Source organism: Dendrobates tinctorius, unplaced genomic scaffold (genome assembly GCF_039654945.1).
Source record: "Dendrobates tinctorius isolate UK_male_01 unplaced genomic scaffold, ASM3965494v1 ptg000129l, whole genome shotgun sequence".
NCBI lineage: Eukaryota > Metazoa > Chordata > Amphibia > Anura > Dendrobatidae > Dendrobates > Dendrobates tinctorius.
Genome location: NW_027361797.1, coordinates 43,826,162 through 43,844,702, shown reverse-complemented (window position 1 = coordinate 43,844,702; position 18,541 = coordinate 43,826,162). Strand labels below are relative to the sequence as shown.

Sequence of the window (18,541 nt, the reverse complement as noted above, 5' to 3'; positions counted from 1 at the left end):
GAGGGGGGACAAGTTCTCTTTCTTTTGAGTGTTGCTGCCTGCTTATGATTGATCAGCAGCATCATATAGGGGAAAGTAATGTCATCAAAAAGCTGTCTGATAACACTGACTTGGACTTAACTTGTTTTTTGTTCCCCCCCCCCCCCCCCACACACACTCTAATACCTTGATTTCTAATATTTCCTTCAAGAGGCAAAATTAAAGAACAAAATAAATCGGTTTTATTCCACTCCGCATTCACTATTTCATAGTGTGTCTAATTCACCAATACATTTGGTGAAAGGTACTCTTAAACACCCATTCACTTTCCACTTCTCTTTACATTAGGAAACCCCAACCAAAGAATTAGGATCTCGAGCTCTGGACACAAGCAGTCAAAGGTCAAGTAACAGCAGTCCAGTGTCTCCGTCTGCTCCCGGATATAGATTTACCAATTCTGAAAGCTCTACGGATGAAGAAGGTACGGGACCTTTCCATTGCCGAATCTTTTCTGTATACTTGACTGTTTTGATATTGGGCGTGACTGTTCTTCAGTATAAATTTCATAAATTCAAATTACAATACACGTGAACAGGGTTTATGAAAAAATGTTTCCCGCAAGTTGCAGAAATTTTCCCTATGGAGAAATGAAAATTTTTTATTTTAATTTCTGATGCACAGAATGCTCATTCTTTGGCAGAACTGGAGCGTTCCACCATGGATTTCACCCCTTTTACTCTGTAGCCGTAAAATCCATCGTGAATCCGCTGGATCTTGCAGCGTAATCCACTGCAGAAATAAGACCCCACACAAAGTAGATGGCTGTCTCCTGAGTCCTCCCTGTCCTCTGAGCGTCAGTCGTACTAATGTGGCGGCAGCTTATATAGCAAAGATCAAAAAGGGGTTCAGATTAAAATTGGAAATATTGAATCCATGTTTCCTCTACATCATCTGTCGGAGGGGGGAGTTTAGATGGGCCCCGTTTTCTGTGGGCTTGGCTGACAATCTATCGGTAGGTTCAGCTGTTGTGTCTGTGTATGGGGGGCCTTTACAGAGGCGGAAGCTTTACTGTAATCCCATTATGTATGCAGTCTCAATCCTGTAAACTAAGGTATCTGTTTTTAGGTGGCGGATTTGAGTGGGAAGACGACTTCACCTCTCCGGAGCCAGCCTTTATAAACAAACCAGCAGCGAACCCAATCGGCTCCAAACTGTCCGTCAATCCATCTAAATACTTCTCCCCTCCTCCACCTCCTCGGAGTCCCGATGAAAGCTGGACCCGCGGACCTGCTCCCTTTTATTCAAGATTCTCCATTTCTCCAGCAAACATAGCAAATTTTTCCCTGACGCACCTCACAGACTCTGATATGGAGCAGGGCGGTAAGTGGCCAATTCTGTATGTATTGACCAGTTAAAATTATTTTTCTTTTTCTGGTTAAGAAATGGCTATTTGCACTTTAAAGTGATAAGATAACAAAAAAACAACAAAAAATCAGCTGTACCCAACGTTTATTTCCAGATTAGTCGTAAAGTGACATTGAACTAATGTGTGATTGAAGCAGATGTGTGCAGGTATGAGAGAGGAGCAGGTGGAAAACCGTGGCTGCAGTTAATGTTTTACTGCTGCTAGTTGTAAGGAGACCATGTGGCTGTAGGAACTGCTGGCTTCTGTTCAACTCGCCCTTTTAATTTAGCTGTATTTCTGCATGGTCCGGAGAACTTGCAGCCCTATTTCCAGACGACCATGTCTAATAGGCTCATTTCAAACTGTACTGCTTAACGTGTGGGTAAAATACAATGGGGTTTTACTACCATAGGAGGTGATGATCTATTACATGGGTACCTAAAACATTGACTCTTTAGCAGACGTTTTGATTAGTGGCACTCTAAGTGCTGAAACTCCCACTAATTGCTAAAGCGAAGCTCTGTGCCCCCTCGGCTTTGTGGTACCGAATCAGCGGTGCACAGATCCAAAGAAAGTATATCAAAGTGATCAAAACTCTGTGCTACGAAGAGTTTAGATTTATCGATCGGTCTAGGGTCTTGGCACTTTAACCGCCCCTCGGCGATCAAACTTTCTGACATTACACATCAAAAGTTTCCCAAAACGATTTACATTTTACACAGCCGGCAATAGAAGGGGTTAAGAGAAATGAATCCCCTGTGTTCTATAAAAGATTTCTACAAGACTGTTTGCATAAGGAACAGGCAGAAGATCTTGCAGACTGACAAACACCCTGGAGGATGTTTCTCCTGTTTACCAGTATCATTCATTTCTAGGTTCCTTTCATAAGCTAGCAGGTGCTATAAACTCTTATGCCAATGTGCCAGTTTCTGCTCTGTGGGTCAGTGGCCATCATAGCATGTGCATTGTATGTTAAACAGGTCTTTAGGAAACACATTACTGGTTCCACAACTCCTAGCACAAAAGGTGCTGTGTGTAGCTGGTCCTGGGATCTCCTTCAGCCAGTCAGCAGTGAGGAATGCATTGTTTAAAGGGGTTCTGCAGCGCCTCTCCTGTACCCACCTCCACACGCTCTGCCATTCTGGGTTATGACCGCTAAGGTCAATGCCTGGCCTCGGCAGCTAAGTTACATCAGCGCTCCTGCCGGGGGAGCAACAGATGCTTGGTGCTTGTGCTCCATTAATTGCAATTTCTGTTGCTTTTAACACTTGGAAGTGAAGAATGTTAATCATTTTACCTTATTACTCTAACGGAAACCTGAAAGGAGATTTGGCTGGCCCGAGCCTTGGGCGGCCTCAATATGACACTGACTGCATTATTGCAGCCGTAGGTTTCTGAAACCCTACTTTGAAAAGCTGGTTAGAAAAGAAGAATATCAGATTAATAGTCCAAGAGGCCAAGCTTCTCCCTGCCCTGTTTCCGTAGACTGACAGGTCTTTCCATACACATACATGGGGATATAAACCTGTCAGTCGAGGGGACTGGAGAATCTGTTGGGGACTAATCATCCAAGACACCCAATACCCAGATGGCTTTCCATAGTATGTTTTCTGTGTCTCATTCATGCTACAGTTGTTTGGGCAGTACAATTTCTCCTGTCAGGGTACGTTTTTTTCCTTGATTTGTAAATCTGCTTCCAGAGATTATCAGGGGAGATCTATGTCCGGCCCATAGATCTTAACAGATCTTGTATTCAACGTTCTATGACCATCATGTCCATACTGATGGTTCGGAGGGTTGATCCTACTGGTGGATTCCCGTCTTCCAATTGTTTTAGTGGCATCTTTGGTTTCTGAAAGCTCTCTACAATTCTTCAGAATTTGTAATGTCTGTGCTTCCTATTACTTGGATCCTGTGGTCTTAAAATGTTATAGCTTCCTTTAAAAATTATATATGTATATATTCTACCAACAGGTAGCAGTGAGGATGGTGAGAAGGACTGACTCCATACTTGAAGAACTACTGCTGAAAATGCGCTAAGCGGAGGACATACGTGCAATCTTGCGATCTCTGTACGAGCGGTCTGGGGGACAGCGTGTAAAATGTACAGAGGGTGTAAATGACTATTGTGCAATCATCTCCACTCCTTCAGCCATGCTGGGGGTCCCCGTGCTACTACTGTCTGTACATGCGGAGATGTAACTGCATCAGGTCGGGACTGGGAACGCCATGTCTTATTGTGCCCAAATAGTGTGTGATTTCCAGGCTGTGTATATAAGGTATATAATGTATATCCAGTGTCTGTGCTCATGTAACGGTAAGTGACGTGTACCCAATGACGTTATGAAACACTATGTATTGCTCATTATTGCACTGTAATGTTTCTTGCATATCGATATCTGTACAGAATATTTTTTAATTAAGAGGAAAACACTGCTTGTTATACATTTTATCTGTATGAATGTTTGTGTAAATTGTGTAATAAGCTGCTCCTGGGACTCGAGCTCAGTCTTGTATGCTGTATTTTTTTTTTTTGTTTTATCAGCAATACTTCCTCGGTTAACGGTTTGGGATTTCCTTTCTGTATCTTATAGAAGTATATGTTGTGTATGTGGACTGTCGGTGGTCGGACGGCGCTGACTTTTGTACTGGCAGTCCCAATACTAGGTCTAGGAATGGGTTGGATATTTTACAACCTCTAGTTCAGTCTTAATTCTTCTTGCATGCTGCACAGTTTCTGGAATCGAATCCGACACGTTATAATAATTTACTGCACTACATAAAAGGACTCGTCTGCTTCCCTGACATGCGAGATTTATTATTAACCTTGTGCTGTGCCGCAATTTCTCTTTCAGGAAACGTATCCCTAAGCTCTGAATTTTTACGGTTACCCCTGTCATTGGAGTGTGCCGCTATACGTCGCCACTGATTGTATGTCGTCAGACCAGGTAGAGACGAGACCCTTTGTCAGGGGGAACGGTAACACAATTTATACGTTTCCAAGAGGAATGGCACAATGCAAATTATTTACTAACTCGCATGCCAGGAGATAAACTCATTTTATAGGTCTGTTCACATTTTGCGATTATTGGGGGTATTTTGCCACTTTTTCTTTTTTCCTAATATTTTTCTACAAAACATCAGAACCAAATGGAGCGAGGTGCAGAGGTTTCATGTGTTAGATAATTATCAAACTGATTTGTGATTTTTGGCCTTATTGCTGCCTGAGACTGGTTAGTCTCCAAAATTAGGTCATTTTGGTTCCAGATAAGTAAAGCATCTATGAGCAACCATTCCTTGGCGGCAGACCATGAAGTCGTTGTGGTGCCCCTGAGGAGCGGTGGGTTAGAAATCGGCCTGAAGACCATGGAGACGGCCTTGATTGTGAAAACAGACCCTCGTGTTCTGGGGAGAGAAATCTGGCATCATATTGGGGTCCCATTTGCTATTTTCACCCCCCCCCCCCTACTTTCTCTTTCCTGTAGGTCACTGGCGTTCATTCTCTAATATTTGTCTACAATCAGTTTTGTTTTCTTAATTTTTTTTTTTGTTACCCTTTTTTGATCAGGATGACATTTCTCACCTCTCCTTGCTTATAATGCTGATTTTTGACAGACATGTTCTGCGTGATACCGGACTTTGAACTTTTTTTTTTTTGCCGTCTTGGTTTTTTTTTTTTTTTTCTTGTAAAACTTGACAGACTTATTCCGTGATTGGGATGGTCTTCTGTCTGCTGCTATGCGGGGTATAGTATGAGCTTTTGTATATTTTGTCCTTTTTTTATATATATATATATATATATATATATATATATTTGCTGCCCCTTCTGTAGGTGCGGATCACACTGCTGGTCCCCTCGCTGTTTGCAGTGCGGATTTGTGGATATTTTAGGTTTATTTCTGACTAGTGCTGATCTCTGGTCGTAGTGTCTGTGGTACTAGTAGTTGGGCTTTTTTTTTTTTTAAATTTGAGAAGTTTGCCCCAAGCTAATTCTGCGTGAAAAATGGCCAATTACGATAGAGTGTGAGAGATGAGCACTGTGATTTGCACTGGCAAAACCGATTTTTAATAAAAGAAAAAACTGCATGGGGTCCCCCCCATTTTTGACAACCAACCTTGATAAAGCAGACAGCTTGGGGGCTGGTATTCTCAGGCTGATAATGTTCCATGGATACTGCGCGCCCCCCCCCCCCCCCCCCCAGCCTAAAAGCAGCTGCTCAGAAAAGTCGCATCTGTTGGATGCACCAATTCTGGCACTTTACCTGGCTCTTCCCACGTACCCTGTAGCAGTGGCAAGTGGGCTTCATATTTGTGGGGTTCATGTCACCTTTGTATTGTCAGGTGACATCAAGCCCACGGCTTGGTAATGGAGAGGTGTCTATAAGACACCTACCCATTAATAATCCTATAGTTGTAAATAAAGACACAGCCAGAATAAAGTCCTTTATTAGAAACTAGATGGTGGCCCGATTCTAACACATCGGATTTTCTAGAATATGGCCAGCGGGGGTTATACTCTCCTTCCGACGGCCCCCGATCTCTCCACGGTACCAGTAATGCTTAGCGCGAAGGACTGGAGATGATGTCACTCTCGCGAGAGCGCGACGTCATCAGCGGTCTTTCGCGCTAGCGCCGCAGATCTCCCGACGGTAGCGGTGGTGTGCAGCGTTCGAATTCCGTGCCAATTCGCGGCCGGAGTGTGACCAATCAGCGACCTGGGGATTTCCGTTAGACAGAATTAATCGCCTTATTCCCAAAAAGCCCTTGTTCTCCTGTAATAAAAGTAAAATAAAAAAACAATATACCATACCTGTCTGTCGTTCTCTCCCGCGCTGTAATCCATGTCTGGGCGACAAACATTATTCAACCTGGACGGTACGGTGCCAAGATTCGACTGTTCAGGCTGAAAACCACTGGTGAATGAGATGCTGCGAGCACAGCCTCAGACAGGTGGTGACGTCATAGAGGTTACGTCCGGCCACTAAGGCGCTCCATTCCCAGCCGGGCTAAAGCCATGACCTCGGTGAGATCCCCTCTTGCAGCGCAAGAGGTTTTTTTTTTTTTTTTTTTTTTTTTTTAAATCACTGAACCCAAACAGTAACAGACTTCCTTGTGCAGTCCGTGTTCAGTGTCCGTGCCTGAACAGTAGGTGTTCGGTCCGGATGCTGAACTTTACTGTTCAGGTTTGCCCATCTCTACTCATCACTACTCGATTGACATGCACATTACAACACAGCAAACACTGGATGTTCGGGCCCCCCATTCAAGTCAATGGGGTCCAGGTACTGTTCTGGCACATGAACCCAAACTTTTTGTAACTGTTTGGCCGAACCTGCTGGACCTAAACATCCGGGTGTCCACCCATCTCTAGTGATGAGCGAACGTGCTGGGATAAGGCGTTATTTGAGCATGCTCGGGTGCTAACCAAGTTGTCTTCGGTATGCTCAATAATATGTTCGAGTCCCCGCAACTGCATGTCTTGGGGGCTGTTTGACAGCTTCAACACATGCAGGGATTCCCTATTTGTTAGACAATCCCTGAATGTGTTGCGGCTGTTGAACAGCCCGAGACATGCAGCCGCGGGGACTCGAACATATTTTTCAAGTACTCTGAAAGCACACGAGCATGCTCAGATAACACCTTATCCCAGCACGATCGCGCCTCTCTATTCATCGTCTATAATCGTAGATGCAGGAGGGTAGGGATGGGAGTTGCAAACACAAAACAATAGAGTATACAAAAAGTATCCTAGCAGAAAGGGAATAGACCTCTCCTTTGAGCACAGTCCATATATTGGGAGCTATTACTGCACAGAAGGGATTTAAGCTCTGGTTAGTGACCCCTGTATTGCTCCCTACGAAGTCGAGGTCGTTGTCATAGGTTAAAAATTAAAGTTGGACTATTTCAAAACTAACTCTGTAGATAAATGAGCATTATTGATGGGATATGGTATCGGCTTTGCAACTGAATAAATGAAATGGTTAACAAAACGTGATTGCACATCAGGGTGTATATATATTGATTTTTCCATTCATTTTTTTCTTAAATGATCACTGGAATTATCGTAAACCAAAACTAATCAAGCAAAGTGTGTTCCTTTGTAGATAATATATATGGGCCAAGGTGTTCAAGGAAATATGGCATCATGAATCCTATATCTGTAGAGAATTATTTTCCATCTTCATAGAATGTTGTTCCCATCTCAGCAGGAACCACAGTGCTGCTTCTGGTGGACGCCGCATGATATTGAGAGTAGGAGGCGGTGCGCAGATTTTCTCCAACTAAAATACAAGCTAAACCAGTTGTATTGTTCCTCTGCTCTGGGAGATGGATGTCTTAATGAATGGAATAGATCGCCAGATTGTCCGGGATTAGTAAACCTTGCAGTCTATTCATTTAGATTTTTGCTCTTTTCGGGCACAAGTCCAGCGGGCGGCTCCATCAGTGATTGACGGAAATCTGTGTTCTCACTTAAAATGTAACTGCACTTTTAGGTAGTTTTCAGAATAAGTTGTGGGGGGTGTACATGAGGAGAAACAGTCTGGCCATTGTGGCACTATAAACAGCAGGTGCCATTGGATTTCATACTGTGGGCAGAACTGTAGACAGATTTGAGCAGAGTTGAATAATCCGTCCTGAATAAGAAGAGGGATTTTTCTCTTACGATATATTCAGAAAGTTTTACATTTGCTTATACTGTTGATTTGATGAAAAACAAAGTTAGAAATGTTACTGTTTAAACATGCTGTCAATCACTGATGGGACCGCCCACTGGACTCAAAATTCTGCTCCTTTCAGGCTTAGAAGTGAATAGATTTACAACTAATACTGAATAATTTCTTTCAAGCCTGATCAGGCGAAGTGTTCAGCCCATCTTGTCCCTGTTGGATTTAAACGGGTTCTCTGGAGCTCAAACACTAGATGCCCTATCTTTTTTGGAGCTGTTATCCACGTCAGAGAGGTGGCGGACCGACATCCAGTACCTCCCACCACACAGCTGACATCTGCTCCAGCAGAGGCTCGAATACAAGCGATGTACAGGACAGCACGCAGTCACCCTACTCTGCCTAGTGGCTGCCGCCCAGTACTGCACGTGATCTCCCATTCATGCGTAAGGATGGGGACTAGGTCATCAATTGTTAAAGCCCAGATAACCCCTTTAAATTGTGCTAGAGGGCGAGAGGCCTACGCCTTTATGAAAACAAAGGAGAATCCTTTCAACTGGGTCACTAAAATATGCATTGATGAACTAGGCCCCCTGAGAATTGCCACTATAAGGGGATGAATGGGGGGCAGAGAGGGTATCCTTTAAATAAAGTGCCTCCCACTCACTTGTTTATTTAAAGGGGCTGATATTGGTTACAATCCCACCCCATTTCATACCAGTCCACACTCCTCAGTTCACAATCTTGACTAGTGATGAGTGACCATGCTCTGGTGCTAAGTGTCTTTGGCGTGCTCGACCGCTATATTCCAGTCCCTGCGGTTGCATGTCTCTCAGCTGGTAGGCAATCCCTGCATGTATTGTGCCGAACAGCCGCGAGACATGCAGGTGCCGGGACTCAGAGCACACTAATGGTTATACTTTCCCAGGTGATTGGATAGAGATGTCTGCCCTGATAACACGCGTAGGGAGTGATGAGGGGTCTCACCCACACCATGCACCCTTTCGTTCCTGACACTGTACCTCGATGTGTTGCTCTTTTGGTTCTGAACTCTGCACTGATCCCATTTCCTACAGTAATCGGCAAAGTGCAATCCGTCAGTATTTCTAATAGTTTATTGTACTCTAAACCCTTCTCTAAATATGAGATTAAAGCATGTGGAATATATTTTGCAACCTGCTGTAAAGCACGGCCTTGTACTGAATATCCAGTATGTGTGCAGACATTGATTGGGGGGATGTTGGAGGCGCGGACATTTGTGTAAATTGCCTTAACTTGAGTATACGCAGTGGGGTTTCGTTTGTTTTTGCTTTTCCCCCATAATAGGGCCGATTCAAGGTGATGTCGGCAACTTTCTAAGCGTTAGTGACTGCGGACTATATTTACCGAGTGAAAAAAAAAACGAACTTGAAATCCTCTGAATCTGCTGATCAGATTGTGCTGCCTTGCACAGCGACTATATACAGAAGAGCGGCGGACGTGCAATCTCTTCTGAGAACCTATAGACGGCCGGGGATTGTAAATTACATAAAGTATGTAAGGTAGATGGCAATATCTTATTGGAGGAATTTCCAGATACAATTGTCTTTAAACGGTGTACATTTGTCTGTTTTTTTTTTTTTCCTTTTTAATTTGTAAAATTTTTACTGTACATTTGATTCTCATGCATAGTGTGATTCCAACTGCTTGTAATTTAAAACACTATTTAATATTCAGAATAAAAGCTATATATTTATAAGAGCCGTGTCACGCATTTCTGTACATTTATATAAGTGAATATATTGAGTAATATATAGTGTGTGTGTGTGTATATATATATATATATATATATATATATATATATATATATATATACATTATTGGCCTCTAAAAGCGCAGCTGCCAAGATTATAGGACTTTCCTGGCACCTTTTTACACAATCATCAAGTGTATTGTTCCCCGATGAGTCCCTTTCTTGGAAACATGTCATGTTGGAACGGTGCTCATTTCTAAGGGGACATTTTGGGGACTTTTTTAATAGGACAAGGTTCCAGTTTCTAAGGCCACTTTACAAGGAATGGGCATGCAGGGTTACTGTCCATAGGAAATACTAGCTCCCCCCCTCCCCCCCCAATCAGGACATGCCGGGGACAGGAACCGATCCTTGGATTATCTGTTGGTGGGCTTTGATGACTGGAGTTGAGGAACATTACTTTACACCGGACTTTTTCAGGTTGGATCTTTAGGGTTTTGCCATTGCCAAGTTTCCACACATTTATCGTGCTCTGTTACATAGCACCATTAATTCCCCAGCACTTTACAGACATTATCATCACTGTCCCCATTGGGGCTCACAATCTCAATTCCTTATCAGTATCTCTTAGGAGTGTGGGATAAAACTGGAGAACCTGGAGGAAACCCATACAAACTCCTTGCAGATGTTATCTGAATACTTCTTGTGATTTGAACCCAGAACCCCAAAGCAGCAGGCATTGCTAACCACTGAGCCACTGTGCTAACCACTAAGCCTGCCTTTAATCTGCTAAGCCAATACTGTAACACCCAGAAGTTGTGAATAGCTTATTTGGCCCTACAGAATACTCAGGTTTGTTTTGGGGTTTTTTTTTTTTTTGGTCACGTTAGATCAATTCTATAAATGTGAATTAAATTGTTGACTTTATTTTTTTGGGGGGGTCTTCAGCTTCTTTGCAGACCCATACATCTCTGTGGTAACAAACCAACCCTCTGATACACAGTAAATCATGGTGGATGGATGTATCTGAATACCATTTGTAGGTACAAGTAACCCCATGGGTGCTGTAACTGCTGTGTAGGTCCTAGTTCAACAAATAAAATATATTTTTTTAAAGTTCAATCCAAGATTGCACTGGGGTGTAACGGTGCACTTACAGCTCCTCATCCTTCGCTGTAGTTTCTAACTAGCTGCCCCCTCCCCTGGCTGATGGGGTCAGTGGCCAGTTAACCTCTGCTATATCAATGAGCCAGGGGAGGGTTTAGCTACTTAGAAAATATAGTGGTGGATGAGGAGCTGTAAGTGCACCGTTACACCCCAATCTGTAAGTGCACCGTTACACCCCAATCTGTAAGTGCACCGTTACACCCCAATCTGTAAGTGCACCGTTACACCCCAATCTGTAAGTGCACCGTTACACCCCAATCTGTAAGTGCACCGTTACACCCCAATCTGTAAGTGCACCGTTACACCCCAATCTGTAAGTGCACCGTTACACCCCATGCATTTCCAGACTGAACTTCAAAATTACTTTTCTCATGGCTGGATCAGCACTTTGAGGTCAAAAGATGATTTGCTCATCTTTTAGAGGGCTACACAGTCCTATAAATGGTATTTGGGAAGGGGTATGGTATAAGGTCCCTTTTTAACCAAATTTGAGAAAAGGTAAGTGGTCACGTGAATGTTTTAAAAGGTAATTTTGAAAATGGAGCTCGAGTAACAGACACGACCCATAACTCAGTGGCACAGTTTCTGCAAGAAAGCAGCCAGGTGATTGATATACGACCTTTCATGGACTTGAGGGACTGACACTGAGAAACCTCGAACTAGGCAGGCTACTAATGTGGAGTGGTCGCCACTATAACAAATTAGTAGGGCACACACCATTGACAAGGAGCGTGGTGGCATTATCTATTTATCCATAGATTTCCAGGAGGTTTAATAGAGGAGCGCCACTAAATTAAAGATGTTCCAAAGTTGTGTTTTTAGCACAAGGAACAAGTTTTCCCAAATCAAGATGGTTGCTTTCAGGAGGGGACACCAGCAAGAGCCTCAAAATGTCACTGTGATGTCTCGGGAATACTTTTCATGATTTTAAAAACACCTTGAGGAGGCTGGAAAATGGGTCTTTGGGTATTTTACTATCAGTCTAGTTTATAATATAAATGTTCTCGTCTTAACATCAGAAGCTTTTCCATATCTTTGGGACAGTTTGGCAGTAGACTCGAATTCCTTCCAGAACTTTGGTGACAAATATTGGACATCTGAGAGGTTGCCAGATTTGATAACGTGCAATGTCCTTGGTTTTTTTTTTTCTTTTTATTCTTTATTTGAGGGCATATAAATTTGCTTTTCAGCTATTCAATTTTAAGATAATCAGATAACAAACAACGTTAATTGTGTGGATGTGTTTTCTAGTCTGATTTCTAGGCCTCACTGATTGCACGCAATTTTTTATTACATTTAAAGAAAAGCCTTAAGAGGTTGTTCAGGCTTGGGGCTCAATTCTGCGTTCAATCTGTCTGACTGCGCACTTGTGAAACTTCACTGAGCACAGTGTGCGCGATGTCGGGATTCTGCAGGGACGTGCAGGCCTGTGAAGGTAAGTAGGAGATTTGCATAGTTCCGTCCCAACTAGACTTGCGCTGCCTGATTCAACGCAAGTGAATTGAGTGAGGCTGTACAAGTCTAGTTGGAATGTGGCCGGAAGTATTCAAATCGCGTACTTATGGTCATGTAGCGCACACAGGAGCGGGCGGTTATCAGGACTCGTAAGTCTGCAGTCACAGTGACTTGAGCCACAAGCCTGGACTGCCTAGGATTAGAAAAACTTTCTTCCAGAAACAGCAGCACGCCGCCTGCCCCAAGAATGTTGTCTCCATTCACTTGAAAGAGAACGGATAATATCGGACACTACATGGCTGGGGCTCATTCTGGAAAAACATCATAACCTTTTTTCATGGGTTTTCCAGGACTTGCAAAAAAAAAACATAACTCAGAGGCTCATCCAGTATGGGACATGGATTTGAGATAAAGAAGCATCTGGTAATCAACATATGGAAAGTCAGACGGCCAAATAACTCAGACAAGTATCACAACACATGCTCGGTCTGGCGAGTGGCTCTTCTGACCCAAGTGTGACAACAGATTTCTATGGAGCTGTCACGCTCTGGTTGGGAGAGCCGACAGCCAGTCTGAGAACTGCGTCACGATCCATGACTGAGTTATGTGGCTGTCTGATCTTCCTTTTCATTATTAGGGAATAGTCAGTCATATTTCGGGGGTTCCTTGTCCCCTTATTCAGCCATGAATGCCGTAGCGACACAGAATTAACGTCCATCCTCTACTGATTACGACCAGGTATTTTCCCAAGTATACTCGTATGTTGATCATTATTAAACACGGAGGTGATTAGCTTCTTAAAACCCCTTCATCTCATTCCACAAAGTGAAACTTGCCCTCATTTTAAATATGTTTACCCTCCTTTTTTAATTGTGTTACTCCTCCTAATGGGAAGAAGGCATGCTTGGACTGGCCCAGAGGAGAACTGTAGAATCCTCCGGTGGGCTACATCTTACATGAGCAGTGCTTGGCACAATATACTGGCATCACTATATACAGACAACCTCTTATTCATCTAACAATCTACCCAGTTCTGTGTGATATAAATTTGTGATTGAGGATAATGTCACATTTGTATGTGGCTGAAAAGTGCGGCAATGGAGTTGGTTACTGGTGGGCCTTTGGCTGCCCAGTCCACACTGGAAGTAGGAATGTAATTCCTCTCCGGGATTATGTTTGGTAATTTGAGTCATGTTTGTTCTTCTCTGTTCCCTTTAAAATGACAAAGTGTGAACACGAGCCAAGTGCCTGTAGCTGTTCTGCTCCATAACATAAATCCTGTTTATCGGGCAGGAGGCTTGTAGCTGGCGGTGGCCTTTTCCCTGATGCTGTAATAAGACGTTTATCAGTTGAGTGTGTGCCGATAAGGTCATCATAACAGATGAGCGTGATTAAATTTCATGCTTAACCTCATGGATATAATGCCGGTTATTCTCCCCCGTGTGCCGGCCTCTGATACTGAATTGCACAAGACATTAAGATTTGGCAATGCAATGAAAGGGCAAGTGTTTTTCTCCACACCTCATTTACAAAAGCAAAGGGTGAGCGTGGATTTCACAGAGTCCACTTGTCAAGCTGTGTAGAAATGATGTGCCATGTCAGGAGCGGTAATGCATCCCCACGTTCGGATTGTATGTACTTGGGTTGGCGAGCTCAGGCTTGCATTAAGAGGGTCCAGTTTCGCCTACTAGGGGTCCGCTGTGGTTGGGCAGCAATATTTGTGTGTTTTTTGCACTTTTTATTCAGGGCGCAGTTGGGCCCATTTGGTCTTGTAAACTGTGGTGTCTGTTCACGTGGCATGCATTCTGATAGCGCTGGGCAGCCCACCTGAGCTAATAGAAGGGTGTCACTACTAGGCTGGCCTGGATGCTGTGCATGGCCATAGTGTGAACAGCGCTGCATACACAAGTTTTTTTTATTGTGCATTAACATACCAGGCAACCGCCCCCTCCATGTATTGGTAGGCTGTGAGCAGTTGTTTCATCGGTATTCTTGCACCTGTGTTGCCGCCTTAATTATATGGGTCCACTGCATCCTGTGCATTTGTCTGGAGGCCTGGACCGGGTAAACCTCTCTGCTTTTTTGCTGTTGTCCTCTGTGGTTGGGCAGCAATATTAATAGAAGGGGGGCAAGCAGGACTTCACCCTCTACTGGCTAAATGTCTCCTAACAGTGTGCACAGTGAGGCATTTCTGTTGCAAACCACCTCTTAAAGGGGTTGTCACCCTTGGGGAAAAAACTTGTTTTAATGTGTGTAAAATGATAAAAGTTGTATTAGGCTATGTGCCCACGTAGCGTTTTATTTCGGACACTAAAAACCGGACTCCTTCCCAGAAATCGCGCGTTTTTTCCGCGATTATGATCGCGATTTTCGTGTGTGATATTCAAGCACTTTCCAAGCGATTTGAAGCATCTCTTGGAAAGTGATTGACAGGTTGGTCACACTCGTCAAACAGTGTTTGACAAGTGTGACCAGGTTTTTACTATTGAGGCCGCCTATGCAGCATCAATAGTAAAAGATAGAATGTTAAAATGCTAAAAAAAAAATAAAAAATAAAAATCGGGGTATATTTACCTTCCGGCGTCCCGCGCTGCCATCCCGGGCCTCAGCGTTCCCAGTAATGCCTTGCGAGACCTGTGATGACGTAGTCTCGCGTTGCTATAGCGATCTCGCGAGACTACGTCATCACAGGACCTTGCCGCAAGGCATTACTGGGAACGCTGAGCCCGGGAAGGCAGCGCGGGACGTCGGAAGGTAAATATACCCTGATTTTGTGTTTGTTTTATTTTTTTTTTTTTTTTTTTTTTTTTTTTGTTTTTTTTACAGGGGTATGGTACCCAGGGCCTGGAGGACAGTCTCCTCTCCTCCACACCGTGGGTACCAACCGCACATGAGACGCTTAACTTCGCGCATGGTGGGCATAGCCACACACAAGCGGGAAGTAAGCGATTCTCATGCATTCCTATGGGTGCGGAATCGCGGCAATTCCTTGCAATTCCGCACAAAAGAATGACCATGCTGCGATTTTTTTCCGCGATGCGATTCCGAAGCGGAAAAAAGCACAGCATGTGCGGAATGCCATAGGAATGCATGGGGGGCGTTCTGTACAAGATTTTTAAACGTTTTCGCTCTGAAAATCGCGGCAAAAACACTTAAAAATCGCTACGTGGGCACACAGCCTTAAGGTGATACATTTGTATTAAGAAAGCCGCCCGATCTTGACATATTGGCATCTCCCCTTCTAGCTTTGCTATGATGCAGGACAAAGCTTCCAGAGATGGCATGTGATCTGTATAAAGGAGGTTGGCCAACTGGCTCATTTCAATAGATAATCCAGCCCCCGTCTATGGCTATGAATCTAGCATGATGGAGAAGGGGGCTGGCATAGGTATTGAAATGAGCCATGAAACCAGCTCGCTGTGCTGTATTTATTATAGCGCTATTTATTCCATGGCGCTTTACATGTGAGGAGGGTTATACATAATAAATACAAGTACAGTAATCTTACACAATACAAGTCAGCGCCTGGTACAGGAGGAGAGAGGACCCTGCCCGCGAGGGCTCATAATCTACAAGGGATGGGTGAGGGTACAGTAGGCGAGGGTAGAGCTGGTCGTGCAGGTTGTAGGATTGTTGGAAGAGGTAGGTCTTCAGGTTCTTTTTGAAGGTCTCCACGGTAAGAGAGAGTCTTATGTTGGGGTAAAGGGTAGGGCGGATGTGCAGGAGAAGTCTTGTATGCGATTGTGGGAAGAGGAGATAAGAGGGGAGTAGAGAAGGAGATCTTGTGAGGATCGGAGGTTTTTTGCAGGTAAGTACTGGGAGACTAGGTCACAGATGTACAGAGCACTCAGGTTGTGGATGGCTTTGTATGTCATGATTAGTGTTTTGAACTGGAGTCTTTGGGTAATGGGGAGCCAGTGCAGGGATTGACAGGGGAGAGGCTGGGGAATAGCGGGGGGACAGGTGGATTAGTCGGGCAGCAGAGTTTAGAATAGATTGGAGGGGTGTGAGTGTCAGAGCGGAGGCCACAGAGCAGGAGGTTGCAGTTGTCAAGGCGGGATATGATGAGGGCATGGACTAGGGTTTTTGCAGATTCTTGGTTGAGGAATGTATGGATCCAGGAACTATTTTTGAGTTGAAGTCGGCAGGAAGTGGAAAGGGCTTGGATATGTGGTTTGAAAGAGAGATCAGTGTAAAGGATAACCCCGAGGCAGCGAGCTTGTGGGACTGGAGAGAGTGGGCAGCCGTTTACTTTAATCGATAAGTCTGTTGGGGGTGTCAAGTGAGATGGGGGAAAGATGATGAATTCTGTTTTCTCCATATTAAGTGTTATAAATCTAGCGGAGAAGAAGGATGAAATAGCAGACAGACATTGAGGGATTCTGGTTAGTAGGGAGGTGATATCTGGTCCAGAGAGGTAGATCTGTGTCATCAGTGTAGAGGTGATACTGAAGGCCATGAGATTCTATGAGATGTCTGAGGCCGAAGGTGGAATTGTAGAAGAGCAGGGGCCCTAGGACTGCACCTTGCGGGACTCCGACAGATAAGGGGGTGAGGTGAGAAGGTGGTGTGCGAGTGGTTCACGACGCTGTAGATCTCCATTCGCACCTGTGCACTTTGCTCTGCCCTACTGCGGGCAGAGCTGAAAACATAATGGCATATGCGCTCTTATGTTTTAGGCTCTGCCTGCAGTAGGATGCATGCGCACTTATGTTTTATGCTCTGCCCAGTAGTAGGGCGCATATGCACTTATGAATTAGGTTCTGCCCACAGTAGGGTGCATGAACACTTATATTTTAGGCTCTGCCCACAGTAGGGCAGAGCAAAGGGCCCAGGTGCGAGCCGACAATGTCTCTGTGCACACGCGAGATTTTGCCCTGCTCTGTGGATGGCGCAGGAGTACAGTGATCAGAAGCCAGGACAAGAGACAGACAGCTCAGCAAGGATGCCTATGTGACTGGACTGTTAGGATTTACATAGAGTGTAGAAGAGTTTCAAAACGTTTTTGGGGAGTATATAGGGGTTATAAACCTCTTCGTGGAATGCAGTACACGTGCTGATTATGGTTCTACTTTTAGTTCCAGGAAACAACAAATAATTCCAGCGGATTCTTCCTACTCGGCAATTAAAATCCATTTTATTGCGTCATCTTTTAAAAAAATTTCCATTTAGCAGAAATCCTTATAAACAGAGGGTGAGAAAAAAAAGGGGCACACTGCTGCTTTATGCATGCAGACAACACATTTCGACCTTCTTAGGTCTTCAGTTTTAGTTCAGGTGTGAAAAAACTGGTGATGGGTTCCCTTTAAGAGGATGCAAATTGTGATGGGAGTGCTTCCTTAAGGCGTGTAACCGTTAATCTGAGCCTTTTGTTGAGGTTGGATAATTTTTATAATTCCAGTAATATTACCATTTATGTTCCATAATCATCTTTTCATTAGGAAAGCGTCCTCCTATAGGTTGCCTCCTGAATGGTGTAGTTGGGGGAGGAGGGGTGGTGGCCAACTCCTAACTCTTCTAAAGGGGGAAAGACCACCAATAAGACTGGTTCTCAGTTTCGCTGGGGTGGCAGGCCAGACAGAAGCTGGGAGCATAATTAGCTTTGGCGAGGGGAGACCACTGATCCGTGTTTCTAGCTGTGACCTCCTAGATTGGAAGGACGGGGAAAAGTCTATTTGGGGGTTCTTCTCCATTTGGGGTGGGATGTGATCACATTATTGTGCACTTTTTATGTGTGACACTCCTCATTTTTGAGCTCATGGCTGCAGAGTGAACCTTCACGCTAAAATATATAAAATGGTTTTGCAGTTAATGCATACAATGTGTTTTACCTCCCATTTCCGGTAAGTTAGCACATCTTAAACAGCCCACCACACTGTTAAAGAAGGTTATTCAGTTCTTTTAAATGGAACCTGTAGACACCATCCGTTGCTCAAAAATTCAGGTTTCATTTATTTTTTTTTTATATATATATATATATATATATATATATATATACAGGAGCACTGGGTGGCCTATCTGTGCACTTGCAGTCTTCTTTGCTTCTACCGGCCGGCACTGCACCACGCTTCTTCACCAACAGTGTAGAGCAGTGGTGACGATATGCAGCAGAGGCTCTGTCTCCTCTGTCAAGGGTGC

The 18,541-nt window shown here is 44.1% G+C and overlaps 1 protein-coding gene across 2 annotated transcripts in view; it reads left to right on the top strand.

The window, feature by feature from the left end:
* Positions 1-9,787, top strand: part of LMTK2 (lemur tyrosine kinase 2) — a 75,424-nt gene extending 65,637 nt beyond the window's left edge. For both annotated transcript variants that reach the window (XM_073543060.1, XM_073543061.1), the window contains 3 exons: positions 328-460; positions 1,105-1,359; positions 3,359-9,787. In XM_073543060.1, the coding sequence (XP_073399161.1) occupies positions 328-460; positions 1,105-1,359; positions 3,359-3,387 (417 nt within the window). In that variant the 3' untranslated portion in view covers positions 3,388-9,787. The remainder of the gene's footprint in view (positions 1-327; positions 461-1,104; positions 1,360-3,358) is intronic.
* Positions 9,788-18,541: the final 8,754 nt, after the last annotated feature.